Source organism: Papilio machaon, chromosome 29 (genome assembly GCF_912999745.1).
Source record: "Papilio machaon chromosome 29, ilPapMach1.1, whole genome shotgun sequence".
Classification (NCBI taxonomy): Eukaryota; Metazoa; Arthropoda; class Insecta; order Lepidoptera; family Papilionidae; genus Papilio; species Papilio machaon.
Genome location: NC_060014.1, coordinates 843218 through 864284, shown reverse-complemented (window position 1 = coordinate 864284; position 21067 = coordinate 843218). Strand labels below are relative to the sequence as shown.

Here is a 21067-nt window from a genome sequence, read left to right as displayed (position 1 = left end):
TGTCAAAATGTCAAGATCGTCAGATCGTTGACGTACTGTAGCCGTCTTGTCATTTTTTTAACATAATCTTCTATGATTAAATACTTCTTATATATATAACTAGCTTTTACACGCGACTCCGTCCGCGCGGAATAAAAAAATAAAAAACGGGGTAAAAATTATCCTATGTCCGTTTCCTGGTTCTAAGCTACCTGCCCACCAATTTATAGTCAAATCGATTCAGCCGTTCTTGAGTTATAAATAGTGTAACTAACACGACTTTCTTTTATATATATAGATAGATAAAAGATAGATAAACTACTCTTTACTACATAGCTGATCAAATTTTGCAACATCTATCACCGATCAATCTCATCCGAGTCTCCCTTTTCAACGCGACACTGACGAAACAATCTGTGCCTATTTGGCACACCTAAAAGCCACTGCTTGGAAATTTAATTGAACATAATCATCAATAGCCGCGTACCCACGTAGCGCACAGGCTCGCGCGGCAGCCTCGCGAGCCAATGCCTCGGCTGGTGTGGACGTGCCTCGGCCTGCCTCGGGGCGCGTTTGCTCGACCGAGCACGGCTCGGCCCCGATCCATCTGTTGTCGGTAAACTTGACGCGCTCAAAGGTGCCTCAGTGAGCGCTGTGCGTTAGGTGGGGACGGTTATGTTTTGGCTCGCGCGCGAAGCTACTTCAAGTTTTGTCTCTTGCCGTGTTTGTCTTCTGTAATTTTGATATCATGGGCAGTCAGGAGGAGTCCAGTAGGTTTTTTTGATACGTGACTGTTTTCGTTTCTTTAAACAATAAGCAGCTAGGAAAATAGCTGTAGCTGAAAATACACGACTGTCCATTACGAATACTCGCGGTCTTATGATGGCTCAGCCTGCCTCGCGAGGCGGCCACGGCCACGCGGAACAAAACTACTGAGGCTGCCGCAGGAGCCATCGCTCGCGATCCGAACACCGATGCTGCCGCGTGAACCTGTGCGCTAGGTGGGTACGCGGCTAATGGTTAATGGACTAATGCCGCATTTACATTTGTCTGACGTGTTGTGTCGTGATGCTTTCTGTCGTGATGGCTACTGTTCACATCTATGTGACGCGTTATGACGCATTTTTAATCAGTTCCGTTATAGCTCTCAGAGAGTTTACACATTCGCAATGTTTTTTCATGAACCATACGATTCGGATTCAGATTATGAAGAAGATATGCAGTTATTGGCACTGGCAACACTTCTAATAAAACAAAGAAAGAGAAGAAGATATTGGATACATCCAGTAAATACAAAAAGAGAGACTAAAGGCGAGTTTCATTGTCTCGTTAAAGAGCTTGAGAGTGATGCTGAAAACTTTCATTAGTATTTTAGAATGTCTAACTTCTGACGCGTCACAACACAACAAAATGGTGCGTGCACACTAGTCCGACCCGCTGTGTCGTGTCGCTGCGCCGTCCCCCGCACCTCACCCATACTGACGCGGACCGGGATCGCTACTGACGCTACACAACACTAGCCATCACAACACACTGCGTCAGAGAAGTGTGCACGCAACCATATTAATTGTATGAGACCGATACCTTTCTGATGCATCACGACACAACATGTCAGACAAATGTGAATGCGGCTTAAATCTTTATTATAGATTTGGGAATAGTATTTTCAATTTAGATTTATGTATCCCTTCTAAATGCATGTTTAGATTAATAATACTATCTGGAATATCCACATTGCATATCGTACAATAAAGCAAATATGAAGTACTTCGAACTATACCATAATATTTGTCTAGATTGATAGATTGTGTTAGTTGAATTTGATTTTCCTTCTTAACTTTATCTATTTTATTAGCTTTATTTAATCTCATCATGTTTTCTTTGTGAATACTTGTTTCAATATGAAAATGTTCCATTCCGTTATTGACGTAAAGGGAACATGCTTCACAATGTGAATTCACATCTTTGATTATCATTTTGTTTTTCTTAAATGTTTCTATTTCAATATGGTTATGTTTCTTTCCATATATATGTTCCGTTACGTTGGATTCACTATTTGGTACAGTAACATTACATATTTTACATATAACATTGCCATTCTCTATTAAATTTAATATATATGTAAATATCGTTTTCATTCTTTTAAAATTTGCATCGTTATTATTTTGATATTCAAAAAATTCTAACTTTTTCACATGAAAATATGTCTGTAAATGATTGAATTTCATATCATCTTTTATATAAATTAAACATAGTTCACAAAATGTACGCGAATCTTTGATTATTATTTTATTTTTCTCTAATAATACTTTTTCATTATTTTTATGTTTTTGGGCTTTTAAATGTTCTTGGATATTACAATTTCTTAAAGGTACTATAACATTGCATATTTTGCATGTAATCTCATTACCTTTTGGTGTCTTTTCCATTATTAATGGATTATATTCTATAGCTTCTTCAATAGCTTTAGAAGTTGTCGGTATATTATCATTTGCCATTTCTTTCGTAGTAACTTCTGTTGTTATTTTATTTGTTTCAATATCTTTTACTGGATTGACTTTATCATTATTTTGATCTGAATTAGACTCTGCTATTACAGTTGCTATGTTATCATCAGTTGATTTAATTTCTGTTTCATTAAGTTTTATATTTTTTTTATGACTTTCGTGTTGTATATGATTATATTGTAATTCATTTTTCATGTAATCATTACAATATTCACAATAGAATAATCCATTTTTAACTATCAATCTATTTAATTCTAACAATTCTGAAACTGTTCTTTTATGTTTCGATCCATTTAGATGTTCAATTTTATTTTTCATAGTGTTCGGAATTGTAACATTACAAAATTTACAGGAAGTCCCTTTTGTAGTTGTTTCTATCATGTACCAATCAGGATGGTCAGTTGACGTAATTTCCTCTATCTTCGATTCATATGACCCACTACTTTGATTTGTTTGTGATGGAACATTTGTAGCTATACTTTCTTGTTTTAAATATAAATCTTGATTAGCTGGTACTTTGTCATCTATTGCTTTATTTTCCGATTGTAATTTCAAACTACCCACATCCAAAACAGTTTTATAACTACCGCCAGGTTTAAGTTCATCTTTGGATTCACAGATTGGATCAAGCTTTTTGTTTACATCTAAAGCAATTTCTGATTTACTTTCATTTCTCAAATCGAAATCGTCTGATTCAATGATTGACTTTTTTAATAATTCCATATGATTGTTGTTACATACTGTATGTAGTAAATAGCTTTCGATTAATTCGTTACATAATATGCAATGTGTAATTGACGCGTCCACCTGTTTTAGAAAAAAAAAAATATAATAAAAATGAATAAATACACACAAGATGACAAAAATATTAAGTAAACAATTTTAGCATCATTTATATTACGGAACATACCAAACCAATCACCTGCTATCCATACCAAACCATCACACAAACCAAACTCGTTACCATGTTATCCATACAAAACACATTACTTTTTTTATATGTCATAAGGTGGCAAACCAGTAAACGGTCACCTGAATACGCCTAAAAATCGAAGTGACCGCTGCCCATAGACATCCGCAATTGTAGATACGTTCCCTAACTTTAATCGACAGAGGAGGGATACACACAGAGAGGATATATCCTCTTGCTATGCATTCCCTCCTCCATCAAATCCACTCCCCCTTCCTTGTAAGAAAAGGGTTGGGAGGAAACGTGGACTAAAATTAGGCTTCCGGAACGCATACTCTCAGACGAAACGTGGAATTGCTTCCATTTGACGCGTGTCTTCTGTGTGGTCGTGGTATTTCATCGGTTGAGGCTCATTCGTGCACCTATCAAATATTGTCGTTGCAAGATCTTCCACTGTTAAACTACTGTAACTCTATGCTACCCATACCAAATCCATCTCCTTATAATATGAAAGAACTCACTTCTCTGACGCAATGTTTGTCTTTTATAGGGGATGAAACTTTTTCCAAATGCTTCTCTGATAATATATGAGTACCCTTCCTTTGACAGAATGTCGAACATAATTGACATACGTATTTACGCTTTCCCATTTTCTTGAAACTATGATATTTATCTCGTTCAACCTTTATTTGGATACCATCTTTTGTTTCAATGATATAATACATTCCATCAAAAGATTTTAAAACATGACTTTTCACAGTACCGGCATTAAGAATTTTAAGTTGATTTTTTGTTATTTCTTGCTCTTTAATTGTTAATATTTCTTCATATTTTGTATTTAAAATATTGGAATCATCGTTTATATATTTCAAATTAACTATATTTGATGATTTAATTAATGTTTGTAATTTCAAATCATCCAAACTTGCTTCGGAAGTTGGTATAGACATATGTCTTACGTGTCCATCATTTTCTGTTGTCTTTTTATAGTTTCTAGTTTCATTTGAATCATTATTACGTTCAACGTCTACATTAAAATCTTCATCAATATATAGTTCAACTAAACTGTTGAACATTTTCTCTTTTTTGACGGCAATTTTATGTGAATCGGATAAAATATGTTTTGATTTACTCTCAACAGCAACAACACAGATATCACAAAAGTGTAAAGAACTCCTATTTTTAGATATACATATATTTTGATTCATGTATTTATTAACTCTTTTAAGTGCTGTATTTGCTATCTTTAAATATGTTTTATGTTTAGAACTAATTATATGATCTTTCATAAACATTTTAGGGACTTTAATATTACAAATATAACATATACAATTTAATTTGTGATCAATTTTGTCGTTTGATGAATCTGTAAGAAAATACATAATATTAAAAGTGGAAAAAAGGATAAATAAAGACGCAAGCCTATGATCCTATAGAAGTCCCTGGGGGGGTGTATGATAAAGAATTTATCGAAACTAGTATGATTCAAGGTCTACAAGAAAAAAGTTGGAGAATCTCTGATATGCCCTAAGAGTTACAGACACAGAAGAAGAATTTCTATTTGACATGCCCCAAAACATCTTTCAATACATCAAACGCACATGCTAAGTCAAAAATGAAACCATTTAAAGCAAAAATAATGAAAAACAACATTTATTACTGAAAAAAATACAAGATCAAAATTTAATTTAAGCTCTAAAACAAATGGTCAAGATCCTACGACTATTTTAGCAAAACAAAGATATTTTGTAAATTATTTAAAAAAAATAATCGAGAAAACGATTTTTGATAAATACAAAAGCTCATATATAAAACAACATCCATTTTCAAATTAAATTTTACTTCTTTCTTTTCATTTGTTTCAGTTTTATCTTCCTCTTCTTTTGCCTTGATTTCTTCTTCTATCTTTTGTTCTTCTATTTTTTCATCTTGATTTCGTTCTTTCTGATTCTTGTCATTTCGTTCTGATATAATTGCATTTTGTAATCTATTTTTATGTTCATCATCATCAATATGGTTATCATCAATTAATTTATTACATAAAATGCAATAATTCTTGGCTGTATTCAACTGAAAGATATATACGTAAAATATACTATAAAGCATGTTAAAATTTCGAAGACTAAAAAGAAAAATCTTCTTCGACAGTAGTACATTTGATCATTGAAATCTTGAAGGATCTGTACGAAGCAACAATTATTGACTTTGATGTAGTTGTATTTTGGGAAAACATAAAATCAAACCAAAATTTTTGAATTTAAAACACCGATCAATATATTTATACTACTATCCAATCCAAACCGGAATTATTAAGATTAGACAAATATATGGCGCCAAAACTCATGGTATCCAAAATCTATGATAAAACACTTTTTTCATCACTTCACTTTTTACTAAAATTATAAATGCGAATGTTTAGATGGATAGATGGATCTTTGTTACAATGTACATATGTCCAGAACAGCTACGTGGAACACATAGCATGGTTGAACACATTGGTTACTAATCAAGTTTTTTTTTTAATTCCGCGTAGAAGAAGTGGCAGGCGATAGCTAGTCTTAAATGAAAATGACCGCATGTATTGAATTATAAATTTACATAATTTCGGTTTTGGATTGAAATCTCCATAAATAAATATACTTTACTTATTTAAAGGACAAAAAATGATCAAAACTCACTTTTCTGATACAATTTCTATCATTTATAGGACACATTTTAGCTATATGTTTCTGTAGATGTAGATGTTTGGTTTTCTTTTTGAACGTATCATTACAAAGTACACATTTATATCGATGTTTTGCTGTTACTATAATTCCATTGTAATAGTCTATTTTACATTTAATTGTACAATCATTGTTTACTTCAAAAATTATATCATCAACATCTAATTTGATGTTATCGATTATTTTATTAGATACTTTAAATGTATTTGCTTTATCATTATCTATATTAATTTCTTCTCGTTCTTCTGCTAATTGATTTTCTTTTGTTTCACTTATATTTAAATCTTTAATACTTTTATCTAATTGTGTACTTTTTGCATCAAATTTTGTTTCATTTCCATCATCAAATTCATCTTCACCGTTATTATAAAAAATTATCAAATTTCTCATTTTTAAATCTTTCTTAACTGCATTATTATGAGGTTCCGATAGAAAATGATGAGGTTTATCTTCAATAGATATAACAGAAACACATGTTTCACAGAAATATAAAGAACTATCGTATTTAATCGTATCAAAATAATATTCTTTGATTTGTTTATTAGCTCTCTCTATAGCTATATTAGTGATGGATGCGAACATTTTATGTTTATTACTTTCTAAGTGATTCTTCATATATTGTCCGGGAACTTGTATATCACATATAAAACATGTTTTAGTATCGAATTCTGTATCAGCATATGATGTATCTGAAATATTTCGTATACCTATCGGAAATTCCTAAGCAAAACATATGACACTTAATATTTTTATTAACACTTAGACTGTACTAGCTGTCGTCTACGATTCCGTGCGCACGGAATTAAAAAATAATGTAATGAGTAGCCTATGTGTTCTTCCAGACTATCTAATATATAAAATTCTCGTGTCACAGTTTTCGTCACCGTACTCCTCCGAAACGGCTTGACCGATTCTCATGAAATTTTGTGAGCATATTCAGTAGGTCTGAGAATCGGCCAACATCTATTTTTCATATTTTTTTTAACTGCACGCGGACTGAGTTGCGGGCGACAGCTAGTGTTCTATATCTGTGACAAATTTCATCAAGAACTGTTGAGTTGTTCCGGATATATCTTCATACATACATCTAAACATTTGCATTTATAATATTAGTAAGATTAAACACGTGAATTAACCCTTTGACCGCCGGTGATTGATATCACAGACGTCACATAACGAGTATTAGTTACTTACCCTTAAATAGTCACCAAAACTGGTAATCTAAAAAAAATGTCCCTAATTTTCGCAACACATTTTGAAGCTATATTCAAAATCTACTAGTCTTCTAGTTATTAAAAAAAATTGGACCCATCTGTCGGACCACCAGGAGAGGAGTTTCGCGGTAACAAACATAAAAAAACAGTCGAATTGATAACCTCCTTCTTTTTGGAGTCGGCTAAAAAAGTAATTTTAATTTATCAAGATCGTATTTCGGAAGCCTACAAATAATCATATTGCAATGATCATGATTTCTGAGTAATCTATTTCGCATTCTATAAAAGGATTGACATATAATTGACTAACCGTTGGTTTTCCCGAGTTTCTATATTAAACATAGATAATAATTTGATTTAAACTGAGATTATGGTCTCAGAAACCAATGGTAAATGTACCAGACATATATAAATATTAAGCATATTATTTGCCAAACTGAATACTCTATAAAGATATCATCGGTACTGTTTTCATTTTCTAGTTTGACATTTGTGGCAGTAATACTGATTATGAGCAATTGTGATTGGAATATTTGAAGGAAAGTGCTCTTAGACAAAGTTATCTAATCCAGTCACTGACTTCTATAAATGGACTGGCTATAAGACATAGTATTTTGTACTTATTTAATTTAAATCTTTCTAATATTATAAATGCGAAGGTATGGATGTTTGTCAAAAGGTTGAAGTTGACCAGAACGGCTGCATGGATTTTACTGAAATTTGGCATAGATATAGAACATAGCGTAGAAGAACACATAGGCTACTAATTAAGTTTTTTTAATTTCTCGCAACAGCTAGTATAACATAAATATAATCAACTCAAACATATGTACACTGTGAGTGCTGAAGCCTTACTTAAGAGTCAAGACGTCAGACAACACACCACACTGCCTTAGAGGTGCACAATATATTCAGTGACAAACCAGAAATACAATGGTGCGTTATGTTTTCCTTCACTATAAAAACGTTGAATAAATGTACATATGAGATTACAAATTCATATTGGTCTAGTTCAATGTTTGGCAAACTTATTATCCAAATAACCAAATTGAAAGCAAAGTTATTGGGAGTCAAATATGAGAAGAAATTCAATGATATGTGTGAAGTCAACCTGCACTGGGCCAGCGTGGTTGACTATGGCCTAGTAACCCCTAACTTGGGGTAGGCTCCGAGCCCCTCAGTGGGAACGTAGAGTGAGCTGATGATTGAATTCAACTATACCAGAGATTTATATTATACATAGGACTCTTAGATTATATAGAAGGGGATAAACAAGCAGTAGATTGACAAAGTACTCATCAGAAACTTCATTTTTTTTTATATCATAAGGTGGCAAACGAGTAAGCAGTCACATGAATACTGTTAATGACTGCTGCCCATAGACATTCGCAATTGCAGATGCATTGCCTACCTTTAATCGTAGAAGGGGACGCACAGAATGAGGATATATCCTCTTCCTATGTGCCTCCTCTGTCAGATTCAATTCCCCTTCCCATCATTTCCTTATAAGAAAAGGGTGGGAAGGGAATGTGAACTAAAATAAGGCCTCCAATAAAATACATCCAAAACATTACGTTAAATATTAATTAATTATACAGTAATAGAGACAACAACATCTGTTGCAAGAATAAGCCAGCTTGTTAATTGAAATATCCCAACCAAGCAGAAAACAGTCATATAATGTTTTATCTAATAATTTTAGCCCTCTCTTCTTCCCAATTACGGTAAGGGGAGTTGCAGTTGCAGTCAAGGGGACAGAGGAATAAGAAATATCCTCTTTTTGTGCATCTTCTCCTTTTTTGAATATAGTCAATGCATCTGTGATGTCAATGAGCAGAGTAAATACAATATTTGTACAAATTCCAATGGCCAATTCACAATCACCTTATACTATATAAAAAAATGCATAAAAGTCACCTGAATAATCTTCATTTATGTCACTTTCCTCTGAAGAATAATTATCATCAAAATTAAAATCATTTCTTCCCCGTATCGGTTGTGCCGTCTTCATCCATACATTGTCTAGTGACAACAAAGCTATGTCAAGTTCGTCCATAGGTGTCATGTACTTTGATATATTATCCATTTTATTCAATTGTTCTGTAAGAAAAGCAATTATTTATTTAATACAGTTAAACCTGGATAAGCCGAAGACCAAGGAATGACTATATTTTTCTCCCTTGACTTGACAATGGAGATGACGGCAGACATTGATTTCGAGGATGGAAACCTGGTGCTCCAACCCTACGTAAGTGGGACAAGGTTAAGGAAATGATGATCCAGTTTCCTTTTCCTGTAATTGGATTTGACAGAGGATATGCATACTCCATAGGAAAGGTAAATAATCTCTTTCTGTGCGTCTCCCTCTTCTATTGATTAAAGATAGGCATTTCAGTGAATCCAGGTGGCCGCTTCTTCGTTGCCACCTATTCTTACCAATTGTATAATTTCGAAAGGTTAGGTGGATGGATGTATGGATAGATGGATGTTTTTTAGAAGTTATCTCCATAATAGTTTAATGGATCTTGATGAAAATTGACATAGAGGTAGAACAGTCTGGATGAATACATAGGCTACTTATTAAGTGTTTTTTAATTCCGGGAGTATTTTTGGAGTGTCGAGCGTTAACCATTGTTAATACCGATTACGCTTAAATCTGGAAAAAAATGTGATATTCCAATATTTTTCTTATTTGCTTAATAAAAGTTCTAAGGCTAACATAAAGACAAACACAAAAGAATCTTATTTTATTACGATTTATGATGAATATTATGTTAAAATCTACAAGATCTCATGAAATAATCATCGTTTTTAGTTATTAAATTATTTGTAAAGATTTTTATATTTCTTACCACAAGTTTGCTTGGTTATTTATTGTTAAAACATTCATTATAAACTTTTTACTCTTAACAATTACTAGGACCAAGTATATAATAATTCTTTATCTAAGAACAAGTAAGAAAATTGAAAAAACAATGAAATGAAAATTCTCCGCCCATAGACAGCCAGATTAGTTGGCCAAAGAGTGTAACTACTAGTTACAAATCGATTTTCCTTTTTCGATCGATCGAATCGATTTGTTCCTTTCGATTCTGAAATTGAAATATTTATTTCAGAAAAAGTATTAACTCTCAAACGATTTCTCATTTCTGTCAATCACTCTCTTACCATTCTTTACATACAAAATAAGTTTGAAAAGTCTTAGTGTTATATTTCTTCTTCTTGAGGTGCCTCTCCGACTAGCGAAGGTTGGCGGTCAGTTCTCCATATTTCTGTTTATCCCTTGCGAGGCGAAACAGTTGGGCGGCACTCGCAATTCCAGTCCACTCTCTGATGTTGCGCAACCACGATTTCTTCCGACGGCCAACACTCCTTTTGCCGGCTAGTGTTATATTTAATTCGCAAAAAAAGGAAAATCGATTTTTAATTTTTGATTCCGAAATTGAAATATTATTACAGAAAAAGTAAACGATTCTCTAACGATTTGCATTGAATCAAATGAAAAGAAATGAAGTGTGGGGGCCAACTTCACGGAGGTGGTGCTCATCATCGCAAGTTTCAACTGGTGAGACACGTATAAAATTATTTAAATTATGATGTTTTTAAAAAAACACTGGGAGAACTGAAATGACTCTTACATCCTTTGGTTATTTTTCCTATTTCTGTATTTTCTTTAACTACATTTGTTTGAACAACTTTTTAAGTTTCTCTTTCTTCTTTTCTTTGCATTTTACTTTTATATTTGGTTCTATCATAAAGAAATAAGGATGATATATGCTATGATTTTCCCATTTCATATTCGTATGTATTATTTTCTTGGTTTTCTTTTACTTAAAAAAGAAAAGTACTGCTGACATATGCACCGATATCGATGCAAGGCTGATGTTGGAGGCGGAGTAGTGCGCTTCTAATCAAATGAAAAAACACAGTGGGCTATGTCCGTAACCGCAATTTCACTTGTATTTAAATATCTAGACACAGAACTTTTTTCAATAGACTTATTTTTACTGACAATTTGAAAATCCATGAAATACAAGATAAAACCGGTAAAACGAAAACATAGATACTCTTTGGCTTAGACCGTTTTCTCTGTGCCTACGACATAATTGCATACTCTTTGTTTGGTTCCAAAATGGTGAAAAATCGATATTAAATGTGATGTTTTGTCTAAATTTTTAAATTTGATTTTCCGTTCTTTTAGAAGAGTATAGGGTTATTTTAAAAATGGAAGAAGAGGAATCAACGGATATGTGCCAAACTTGTCTCGAACGGGGACGTTTTCTTTATCCTCTACGAAAATTGACATCAACATTACATGAATTGGGAATTCCTATAAGGGTAAGTTGCATTTATACTATTCGATAATAAAGTAAGACTATTATCGGATTGGTGAAATATTCAGTAAAGGTTTTATGAGTACCAGAGACCGACGTGCATGATACGTAGGTGTATAAATGTAGAAGAAGCGAGAGAGATGTGTCTGGACCACGCTTATTGGAAGTCCATGATCTCTGTCTACCCCTCGTGGTTTGTTTATTAAGTAACAATTAATTTTAAGTTATACCATTTAGTTTTTTTTTTTTTATAAAAGTAGCAAACGAGAACGGCTGAAGACCGTTGGATGGAAGCATAGAAAGATATTTTCCTTTCTTTATGCGTCCCCTCCTTCGCCACATTCACTTCCCCTTACCATCACTACCTTATAAGAAAGTGTGGTAAGGGAATGTGAACTAAAATTAGGCCTCCGGCACACACTCATCAGATGAAATGCGAAAAATTCACACCTGTCTTCTGTTTGTACACCCAGCAAATAAACTATAATATTGTTGTGGGATCTATCACTGTTAATTTATTTCTAATTCCAAGCCAATACCAGTGTATGGCACATGGTCTTATTTTTCTTACATATTCATATATATCATTAAATTATCCTTTACAAAAGACTTCATCAATCAATGTATATATCTTATATATCTATATATATATATATATACTAGCTTTTACCCGCGACTCCGTCCGCGCGGAATAAAAAAAAAATAGAAAACGGGGTAAAAATTATCCTATGTCCGTTTCCTGGTTCTAAGCTACCTGCCCACCAATTTTCAGTCAATTCGATTCAGCCGTTCTTGAGTTGTAAATAGTGTAACTAACACGACTTTCTGACTATATATATAGAAAAGAACGTCATGTTAGTTACACTATTTATAACTCAAAATAGGTCGAACTGATTTAGCTCAAAATTGATGGGGATTGCTTAGAACTAGGAGACGGACATAGGAACTTTTTTAACTTGTGTGCATTTTCTTTTATTCCGCGCGGAAGGAGTCGCGGGTAAAAGCTAGTTATGTATGTATGTATGTATTTTTGATTAAAATTAGTTCAACACTTTTTCTTTACATTACTTCAATTGTAATGAATTTCGTATTCATCAATTCTCACAATTTCCTTAAAAAGGTGTAAAAAGTTTTTTTTAATGTGTCAATATGTTTCCAGACCGATGTCACCTCCGGTGTGTGTTGGGAATGCAAAACATTTATAATGAAAATTAAGAAATTTAAAGCACAAGTTATGCAAGTGCAGGATGCTTTGATGGCAATAGCAACGGTACCTTTAACTTCAATTTATGACCCGACATTTCAGTATTAATTATCCGATAAAAAAAATCTTCATGGCTTGGATTTTTTTTTAAACTCTCTATATAAACTTCTACATGCAACCTAAGGACCTATGATAATTTTATTAATTTGGTTAAATCACGGAATGATTTCGTTGCATTATATACATACTATTCGATTTTATGACATTTCTTTGGTACGTAAAATGAAAAAAAAATGTACAGTCAACGGAATTTAATTCGATTCCCATTTAGAATTGATTATAAGTGCTATGTTACTATAATAGCTTTACTTGTGCAAAACATTTCATATAAATGGATATAAAATGAACTTCTGCTTTGGATATCCAAGATGTATTAATTTAATATATTTGTGAAATGTTTTATAAATATATATTTAATATTCCAACAGCGACAAGATTTGCAATCTTTAAGCAGATTAACATATTATAGTAAATGTACATATGACTTAGAAATAATATATACAGATACATTGAACGTGAATGAAATAAAAAAAGAGGAAATTGTAGAAAATAGTTTAGTCAAAGATACATTCGTAGAAGCAAATACACAGATAACTTACGATAATTTTAAACAAAATGAATTTGAAACGAATAATAAATCAAAGTTTTTAAAAAAGATACAAAAAAAGGAATTATTAGAAACAAAAGAGAAAGATAAATATACAATGATTGTGTTTACGGAAGAGGAAATGTTAAAGAATAGGGAAGAAAAGAGAAATCAGCCTAATTATAAAAAAATCCCATATAAATGTGAATCTTGTGTATTGGGATTTTTAAGAAAGGAAACATATAATCAGCATATAAAGAAAAGACTTGACAAGGTATTTCTTTGTTTTACAAAGTTACTAGTTATTAGAGCGTAGGTTGCTCAGGGGTTAAGCTCTTGACTTGCAATCTGCAGGTCCTGGGTTCGAATCCCGTCATTTACCAATGTGTTTTTTGATTGACATATGTACATTTATCCGATGTTCTTATGGTGAAGGAAAACATCGTAATGCACATATCTGAGAAGAAATTCAATGATATGTGTGAAGTCAACTCGCACTTGACTGTGGTTGACTATGACATAGTCATCTCTAACTTAGGGTGGACTCTGAGACCCTCAGTGGGGACCAATCAGCACTTGGCCGTTCGGAGACGGCACTGACTAGTGTCAGACCTGTCGGGGGGTCCATCTTTAGTGTGTTTATTTTATGCCCTTCCTGTGAATGCCCAGAAGATGGATCTCCGACTGGTCCGAAAGTAATCGGTGCCGTCACCGAATGAGGTGTGATAAACACCAGATTTGACATAGATTGACCATGTCTGTGTAAATCGTAGTAAGTAGAAATCCATAGAAAATCTCAGATATTTAATACATTTGTTTTTTTTTTTTCAGAATATAGGAAAATATATATGCAATATATGTCAATCATGCTATATAAGTATGAAATCATTGAAGAAACATGTTAAGAAGCATTATGTTGTATATAAATGTACTTTATGCGATTATGAGACGTTAGAATTGTGGTCTGTTGTCAGTCATTGTCGTTTGAAACATAGTAAAGATGTTAACGGACGGATACATTGTCAGCAATGCTCGGTTATTGTTGGGTAAGTATTTTTTATATCATAAGATGGAAAACGAATAAGTGTTAATTCACTGAAATAGTGAAATACCCGAGTATCCCATATCCCTACCCATATATATCCACAATTGCAGATGCGTAGCTAACTTTTTATCAACCAAGCTGGAAATATACAGTAAGACAATATTTTCCTTTCTTATGCGTCCCCTCCAAATCCACTTCCTCTTCCTATTTTATGCTTTTCAGAAAAAGGTAGAAGGGAAAGAGGACTAAAATAAGGTCTCCGGCACAACACTTAGACGAAATTCGGAATAACTTCCACTTGACGCCTATCTTCTGTGTGGTTTTGATATTTCACCGGACGAGACGACCAATTCATGCAACAGATGTTGCTGGTATCCCCCACTGTTAAATACTAACAATTTTAACTGGTTTCCATGTTTTTAGCAACTTTTTCCTTCACCACAAAAACATGTGATTTGTGGTAGAGGTTTTACCTCTCCTATATCCCCCCCCATATCTAAAATCAAGTGTAAATATTTCAAAATATTTTCTTAAAAATACTTAGAATAAGATCACCTTTGTATTGTCATCTTCATAGGCAATTATGCCAAAACTAGCTGTTGCTTATGACTGTGCGCGGAATAAAAATAATAATAAGTAGTCTATGTGTTCTTCCAGACTGTTCTACATTCGTGACAAATTTAATCTAGATCTGTTGAGACGTTCCGGAGATAACTTCTAACAAATTCTATTTTTTTTGCAGAACTCCAGATGAGTTGTCGGAACACATGCAAAGTAATCATTTGTTAAAGTGTAATCAGTGCAATGAAAAATTCAAAGGCAAACACACATTAAGAACACATAAAATGTAAGTATATACCTTATTACTAATATTATAAACTAGCTTTTACCCGCGTCTTCGTCCGCGCGGAACAAAAAAATGCACACAAGATAAAAAAGTTCCTATGTCAGTCTCCTAGTTCTAAGCTACCTCCCCATCAATTTTCAGCTAAATCAGTTCGACCTATCTTGAGTTATAAATAGTGTAACTAACAAGACTTTCTGACTATATATATAGATGCGAATGTTAAGATGTTTGTTTGAAGTTATCTCCGGAACGTCTCAACAGATCTTGATGAAATTTGTCACAGATGTAGAACATAGTTTTTTAACAGTGATAGAATATTTGTGGCATTAATTCTTAGCATCATCAGGTAAAATACCACGACCACACAGAAGACAGACGTCAAGTGGAAGCAATTCCATGTACAGTCTTATGAGTGTGATGCCAGAGAACTAATTTTAGTCTACATTCCTTAAAAGAAAACTGTGGGAAGGGAAGTGAATTTGACCGAGAAGGAGGATATGTCCTCTTTCTGTACATCCCCTTCTCTGTCGATTAAAGGTAGGCAATGCATCTGCAATGCAGATGTCTATTGGCAGCGGTCGCTTCATTATTTAGGCATATCCTTTTTTATATCATAAGCTGGCAATCGAGTGGCTACCTGAATTCGCCTAAATAGCGAAACGACCGCCACCCATAGATATCCGCAATTGTAGATGCATTGCCTACCTTTCATCAACGGAAGAAGGGACATACAAAATTAGATAATTACCCATTCCTATGCATTACCTACTTTGACTTATCTACTTCTTCCCATCCTTTTCATCTTATCTATCTATATATATAAAAGAAAGTCGTGTTAGTTACACTATTTATAACTCAAGAACGGCTAAATCGATTTGACTGAAAATTGATGGGGAGGTAGCTTAGAACCAGGAAACGGACATAGGATCATTTTTACCCCGTTTTCTATTTTTATTTTCCGCGCGGACGGAGTCGCGGGTAAAAGCTAGTATATATATAAAAGAAAATGGTGTTAGTTACATTATTTATAACTCAAGATAGGTTGAACTGATTTAGCTAAAAATAGATGGGGAGGTAGCTTAGAACTAGGAGACGGACATAGGAACTTTTTTATCTTGTGTGCACTTTTTTTTATTACGCGCGGACGGAGTCGCGGGTAAAAGCTAGTATAAGAAAAAAGATAGGAAGGGAAAGAGAACTAAGATTAGGATTAACATATACTTATTTTTATTTTCAATTTCAGTCGTATACATGGTGTAAAAAGGGACTATATATGTGATATATGTAAAAAAACATTCAAAACAAAGTCCCGTTTAGAATCTCACATTGTCTCACATAATACAATATTGGCGAATAAAATGGCATTTTGTATGGATTGTAATGTTCAATACAAGAATATATATGTATACAGGAATCATTTGAAGAATAGTGCAAATCATTCGGAGAGAGTGTAAGTATTGAATTTAAAATCAGACCCCGACCCGACCTCTGTGAGAGTATTTTCTCGCTTATAGAGGTTTCTCTCTAATCATAGTTTCTCGCTTATTGAAGTCTTCAATAGGAGCAAAGACGGTTGCCATGGTAACGGTAATTCTCAGCCATCGAAGTCCTTCGTTTTCATTTGAATTTCGATATTTTAAATTGAAAGTTTTACTCAATGTTTATAATAAAACAAAGTATTTCTGTGTAACAAAAATTAATTGAATTTCATGCGGATAAAGTCGCATGAGAACAACTAGTATTTAAATAATTGTACCTAATCTTACTAAAATTATAAATGCGAATATTTAGATGTTTGTTTGTATGAAGATATCTCCGGAACAACTCAACAGATCTTGATGAAATTTGTCACAGATGTGGAACATAGTCTGGAAGAACACATACACTACTTGTTATTTTTTTTTAATTTCGCACAAACAAAGTCACGGGTGACAGCTAGTTTAATGTTTCATATAAGTTTGACGTTTAATCTAGAGTTGAATTGTCCAAATGTCATTTTGTATTTTTAAATGGCAACACTGAGGGAATTTACGTCAACAAAAGGTGTCCGGAGGCCATTTTTTTAGTCGTTTCTGCATCGGATTTTGTATCTGGAGATTGTTTGTTGAATACTAAAGTTATGTAAAATTATTTTTTACTTATTAAGTTTTTTTAATTTCGCGCGGACGTAGTCGCGTGCGATAGCTTGTCTTATATATAAAATATAAAATTCTAGTGTCACAATGTTAGTTACCAGACTCCTCTCAAACAGTTTGACTAATTTTTATGAAATTGTATGTACATTTAGTAGAATCTGAGACTCGGCTATAATCTATTTTTCATACCCCTAAGTGATAAAGGTTGTTCACCCCTAGTAGTTATTCTTATATATATAAAAGAAAGTCGTGTTAGTTACACTATTTATAACTCAAGAACGGCTGAATCGAATTGACTGAAAATTGGTGGGCAGGTAGCTTAGAACCAGGAAACGGACATAGGATAATTTTTACCACGTTTTCTGTTTTTCATTCCGCGCGGACGGAGTCGCGCGTAAAAGCTAGTTTATAATATTAGTAAGTTAACTTTTTTTTTCATTTCCAGATATGAATGTGAAGATTGTAAGAAAAAGTTTGCTTCAAAAGTATATTGGAGGAAACATTGGGAGTTCTATCATCTTCATAAGTCATCATTTAAATGTGAGATATGTAATAAGGTGAGATTACTTTTACATACAACTAGCTATCGTACATGGCTTTGTCCGCGTTGGAATTAAAAAAAAAACTTCATAATTAACCTATCTTACTAATATTATAAACTGGCTTTTACTCGCGACTCCGTCCGCGCGGAATAAAAAATAGAAAACGGGGTAAAAATTATCCTATGTCCGTTTCCTGGTTCTAAGCTACCTGCCCATCAATTTTCAGTCAAATCGATTTAGCCGTTCTTGAGTTATAAATAGTGTAACTAACACGACTTTCTGACTATATATATATAGATATAGATTATATATTATTTTTATTTCCAGATATTTATATCTGATTGGAGATTGAAGAATCATAGACAAACACAACACGGTCTGACTAGATCTAGGAATCATTGTTGTAATGTCTGCGGAAAGAAATTCTTTGTAAGTAATACATAGTTTCAAATTTATTATATACTAATACTAGGTGTCGCCCGCGACTCCGTCCGCGCGCAGTTAATAAGCTTATATGAGACGTTCGTAGATTTCCCATAGCAGCGCCATCTATTGATTACTTACTCAACCCAGTGGAAAGGTATCGACATCTGTTAGAATCATTTGGAGTTAACAGATAATTGTGACTGTCAAATAATAACAGACAAATAATTAGCAATAAATTAAAATTGCGACTATAATTTGAGATTTAAACTATCCTATCTCTCAAGTTGGATCGAACTGCACATGGTGTGAGAATTTTATTATAATCGGTTAAGTGGTTTAGGAGTCCATTGAGGACAAACATTGTGACACGACATTTATATATATTAAGATTATAAATGTGAATGTTTAGATGTTTGTTTGTTTGAAGTTATCTCCGGAACGTCTCAACAGATCTTGATGAAATTTGTAACAGATGTAGAACATAGTCTGGAAGAACACATAGACTACTTATTAAGTTTTTTTTTAATTCCACGCGGACGGACTCGCGGGCGATAGCTAGTAGAGAATAAAGTCGAAAATGTATAAATGTAAATACAAAGAACGATCATATTTTACCCCCTTTTAGAGGTTTCTTTCTAACCTAAGTTTCTCACTTTTTTATATACAGTCAAAATCTGTTATAACGACATCGAAGGGACTACTCATATTGAGTCGTAAAAACCGATAGTTGTAACAACCGGTGACAGGTATTAATAGGAAAGATATGTATATAACATTCAGCCAGGACCTTTGATTTTGGTCAATTTAACCGGTATGTTGTTCTAAACGATGTCGCTATAAACGGTTTTGACTGTATATATCAAAAGACCTGAATTCGCCGAAATAGCGAAGTGACCGTTGCCCATAGACATCCACAAATGCAGATGCGTTGCCTACCTTTAATTAACAGATAAGGGGACGCACAGAAAGAGAATATTTCCCTTTCCTATGCGTCCTCTCTTCCGTCAAATCCAGTTCTCTTTTCAAATAGGAAAAGGATGGGAAGGGAAAGACTAAAATTAGGCCTTGGGCACTACTTCTGAAAGTCCTTCTGGACCGGACAATGACTCATTTATAGAAATTTCTAGCTCATTCAGTTCTCGCTTATCCAGGTTCGACTGTATTAAAGTTACTAGAATATAAATAAGTATAACTTTATAACGACCATTTTGACCATAATTTTATTTTGACCAGACTCAGTCAACATTACGTGGTCATCAATTGACACATTCTGAGGAGCGTAGCTACATGTGTGAGGACTGTGGGGACACATTCAAGCAGCGACCAGCTCTGTACACGCACTCGCGACTCGTGCACAAGACGACCAGAGTGACCACAACGACCAAAGTGTGACCACATCAACTACGCTACGGGGTATAAGGTAACCCCGAGGAGTTTACCTTCTGCGCTCTACACGCACTCGCAACTCGTGTATAAAACGACCAAAGTGTGACTACAACGACCAAAGTGTGACTAAAACGACCAAAGTGTGACTACAACGACCAAAGTGTGACTACAAAGACCGAAGTGTGACTACAACGACCAAAGTGTGACTACAACGACCAAAGTGTGACTAAAACGACCAAAGTGTGACTACAACGACCAAAGTGTGACTAAAACGACCAAAGTGTGACCACTTTGACTACGCTCCGGGGCCATTAAGTAACTCCGAGGATCGTAGCTACTGCGCTCTAAACGTAATCGCGACTCGTGCACAAAACGACCCAAGTGACCATAACGACCAAAGTGTGATCAAATCAAATTCGCTACTGGGCCATTAGGTATACTCCGAGTAATGTAACAGTAGTGTGTAAAACGACCCGAGTGACCATAACGACCGAATTGTGACCGGAATGACCATATAGTGATATCAAGTGTTGTGATGTCGACTTTATTTAGTGAATGACGTGAGACTGTACGAGATAAAGTATTTGCCCATTTTTTATTAAATAAAACTGTCAAAGTTACATCAAAATTAGTGGAAAAGTAACCTAAAATAATTTATTCAATAACTTAAAATCTGCGAAGTTCCGTAACTTTTAACTTTGGTTAGTAAGTGCTTAGATATAACCTTATTCGACATATAAATTGCAATCGCCAACTTGACGTTACTTAACCTACATTTTAACCAAAGTAAATACATGAAGGAAGGGAAGGGAAAGATTAAAATTAGGCCTCTGACACCACTTTTGAAAGCCATGAAATTTTTCTTTAAATCTTGCGTTTGGTGACTAGAAGTATTCCTTCTTCCTTTCCAGTTCAGGTTTCATATTCTTTGGTAACATATAACTATGTATTAGGTCCTTACATATGAAATTGGCGTTTTGTATGGGAGGAACAAAAAGTCGAATATTTTTTAATATAATATATTTAATTAATCAAAGTATGAACCATTATTTTCTATGCACTTTTGCCATCTCATAGGTAGTTCATTGATCCCTTTACTAAAAAAACCAGTCGGACGGGAATCAATAAAATCTTTGAAGGCGATTTGGACTGCCCCATCGGAGTTGAAT

General features: G+C 33.8%; 2 protein-coding genes and 1 long non-coding RNA gene across 4 annotated transcripts; 1 reads left to right on the top strand and 2 right to left on the bottom strand.

The window, feature by feature from the left end:
* Positions 1 to 856: 856 nt before the first annotated feature.
* Positions 857 to 4234, bottom strand: LOC106716020. Its single transcript, XM_045685188.1, has 3 exons — positions 3918 to 4234; positions 2249 to 3293; positions 857 to 969 (listed from the first exon to the last, which is right to left on the bottom strand). Exons 1-3 carry the CDS (start codon positions 4119 to 4121, stop codon positions 857 to 859), a joined length of 1362 nt encoding a protein of 453 aa, XP_045541144.1. The 5' UTR covers positions 4122 to 4234.
* Positions 4235 to 5295: 1061 nt separating this feature from the next.
* Positions 5296 to 10318, bottom strand: LOC106716022. Its single transcript, XR_006756549.1, has 3 exons — positions 10186 to 10318; positions 9251 to 9433; positions 5296 to 5466 (listed from the first exon to the last, which is right to left on the bottom strand). It is a non-coding gene; the product is annotated as an uncharacterized LOC106716022 (long non-coding RNA).
* Positions 10319 to 11464: 1146 nt separating this feature from the next.
* On the top strand, positions 11465 to 20439 carry LOC106716019 (zinc finger protein 845). Of its 2 annotated transcripts, XM_014509445.2 has the most exons (9): positions 11465 to 11671; positions 12827 to 12937; positions 13360 to 13791; positions 14349 to 14563; positions 15305 to 15409; positions 16653 to 16859; positions 17990 to 18101; positions 18414 to 18515; positions 19746 to 20439. In XM_014509445.2, the coding sequence occupies exons 1-9, from the start codon at positions 11558 to 11560 to the stop codon at positions 19902 to 19904; spliced, it is 1557 nt and encodes a 518-aa protein (XP_014364931.2). In that variant the 5' UTR covers positions 11465 to 11557; the 3' UTR covers positions 19905 to 20439. The 2 variants fall into 2 exon arrangements, with proteins under 2 accessions (XP_014364931.2, XP_014364932.2); XM_014509446.2 differs by lacking the exon at positions 18414 to 18515.
* The last annotated feature ends 628 nt before the right edge of the window (positions 20440 to 21067 follow it).

What these genes read in the sequence shown, in the direction of transcription:
- LOC106716020 (XM_045685188.1), bottom strand. Translation starts at nt 4,121, where the DNA reads ATGTATTATATCATTGAAACAAAAGATGGTATCCAAATAAAGGTTGAA. An exon ending in ACAAACATTGCGTCAGAGAA is followed by an intron (nt 3,294 to 3,917) that starts GTGAGTTCTTTC and finishes TTTCTAAAACAG; the next exon opens with GTGGACGCGTCAATTACACA. An exon ending in AATAATAATCAAAGATTCGC is followed by an intron (nt 970 to 2,248) that starts GTACATTTTGTG and finishes CCTAGCGCACAG; the next exon opens with GTTCACGCGGCAGCATCGGT.
- LOC106716019 (XM_014509445.2), top strand. Translation starts at nt 11,558, where the DNA reads ATGGAAGAAGAGGAATCAACGGATATGTGCCAAACTTGTCTCGAACGG. An exon ending in AATTGGGAATTCCTATAAGG is followed by an intron (nt 11,672 to 12,826) that starts GTAAGTTGCATT and finishes ATATGTTTCCAG; the next exon opens with ACCGATGTCACCTCCGGTGT. An exon ending in AATGTGAGATATGTAATAAG is followed by an intron (nt 18,102 to 18,413) that starts GTGAGATTACTT and finishes TTTTATTTCCAG; the next exon opens with ATATTTATATCTGATTGGAG.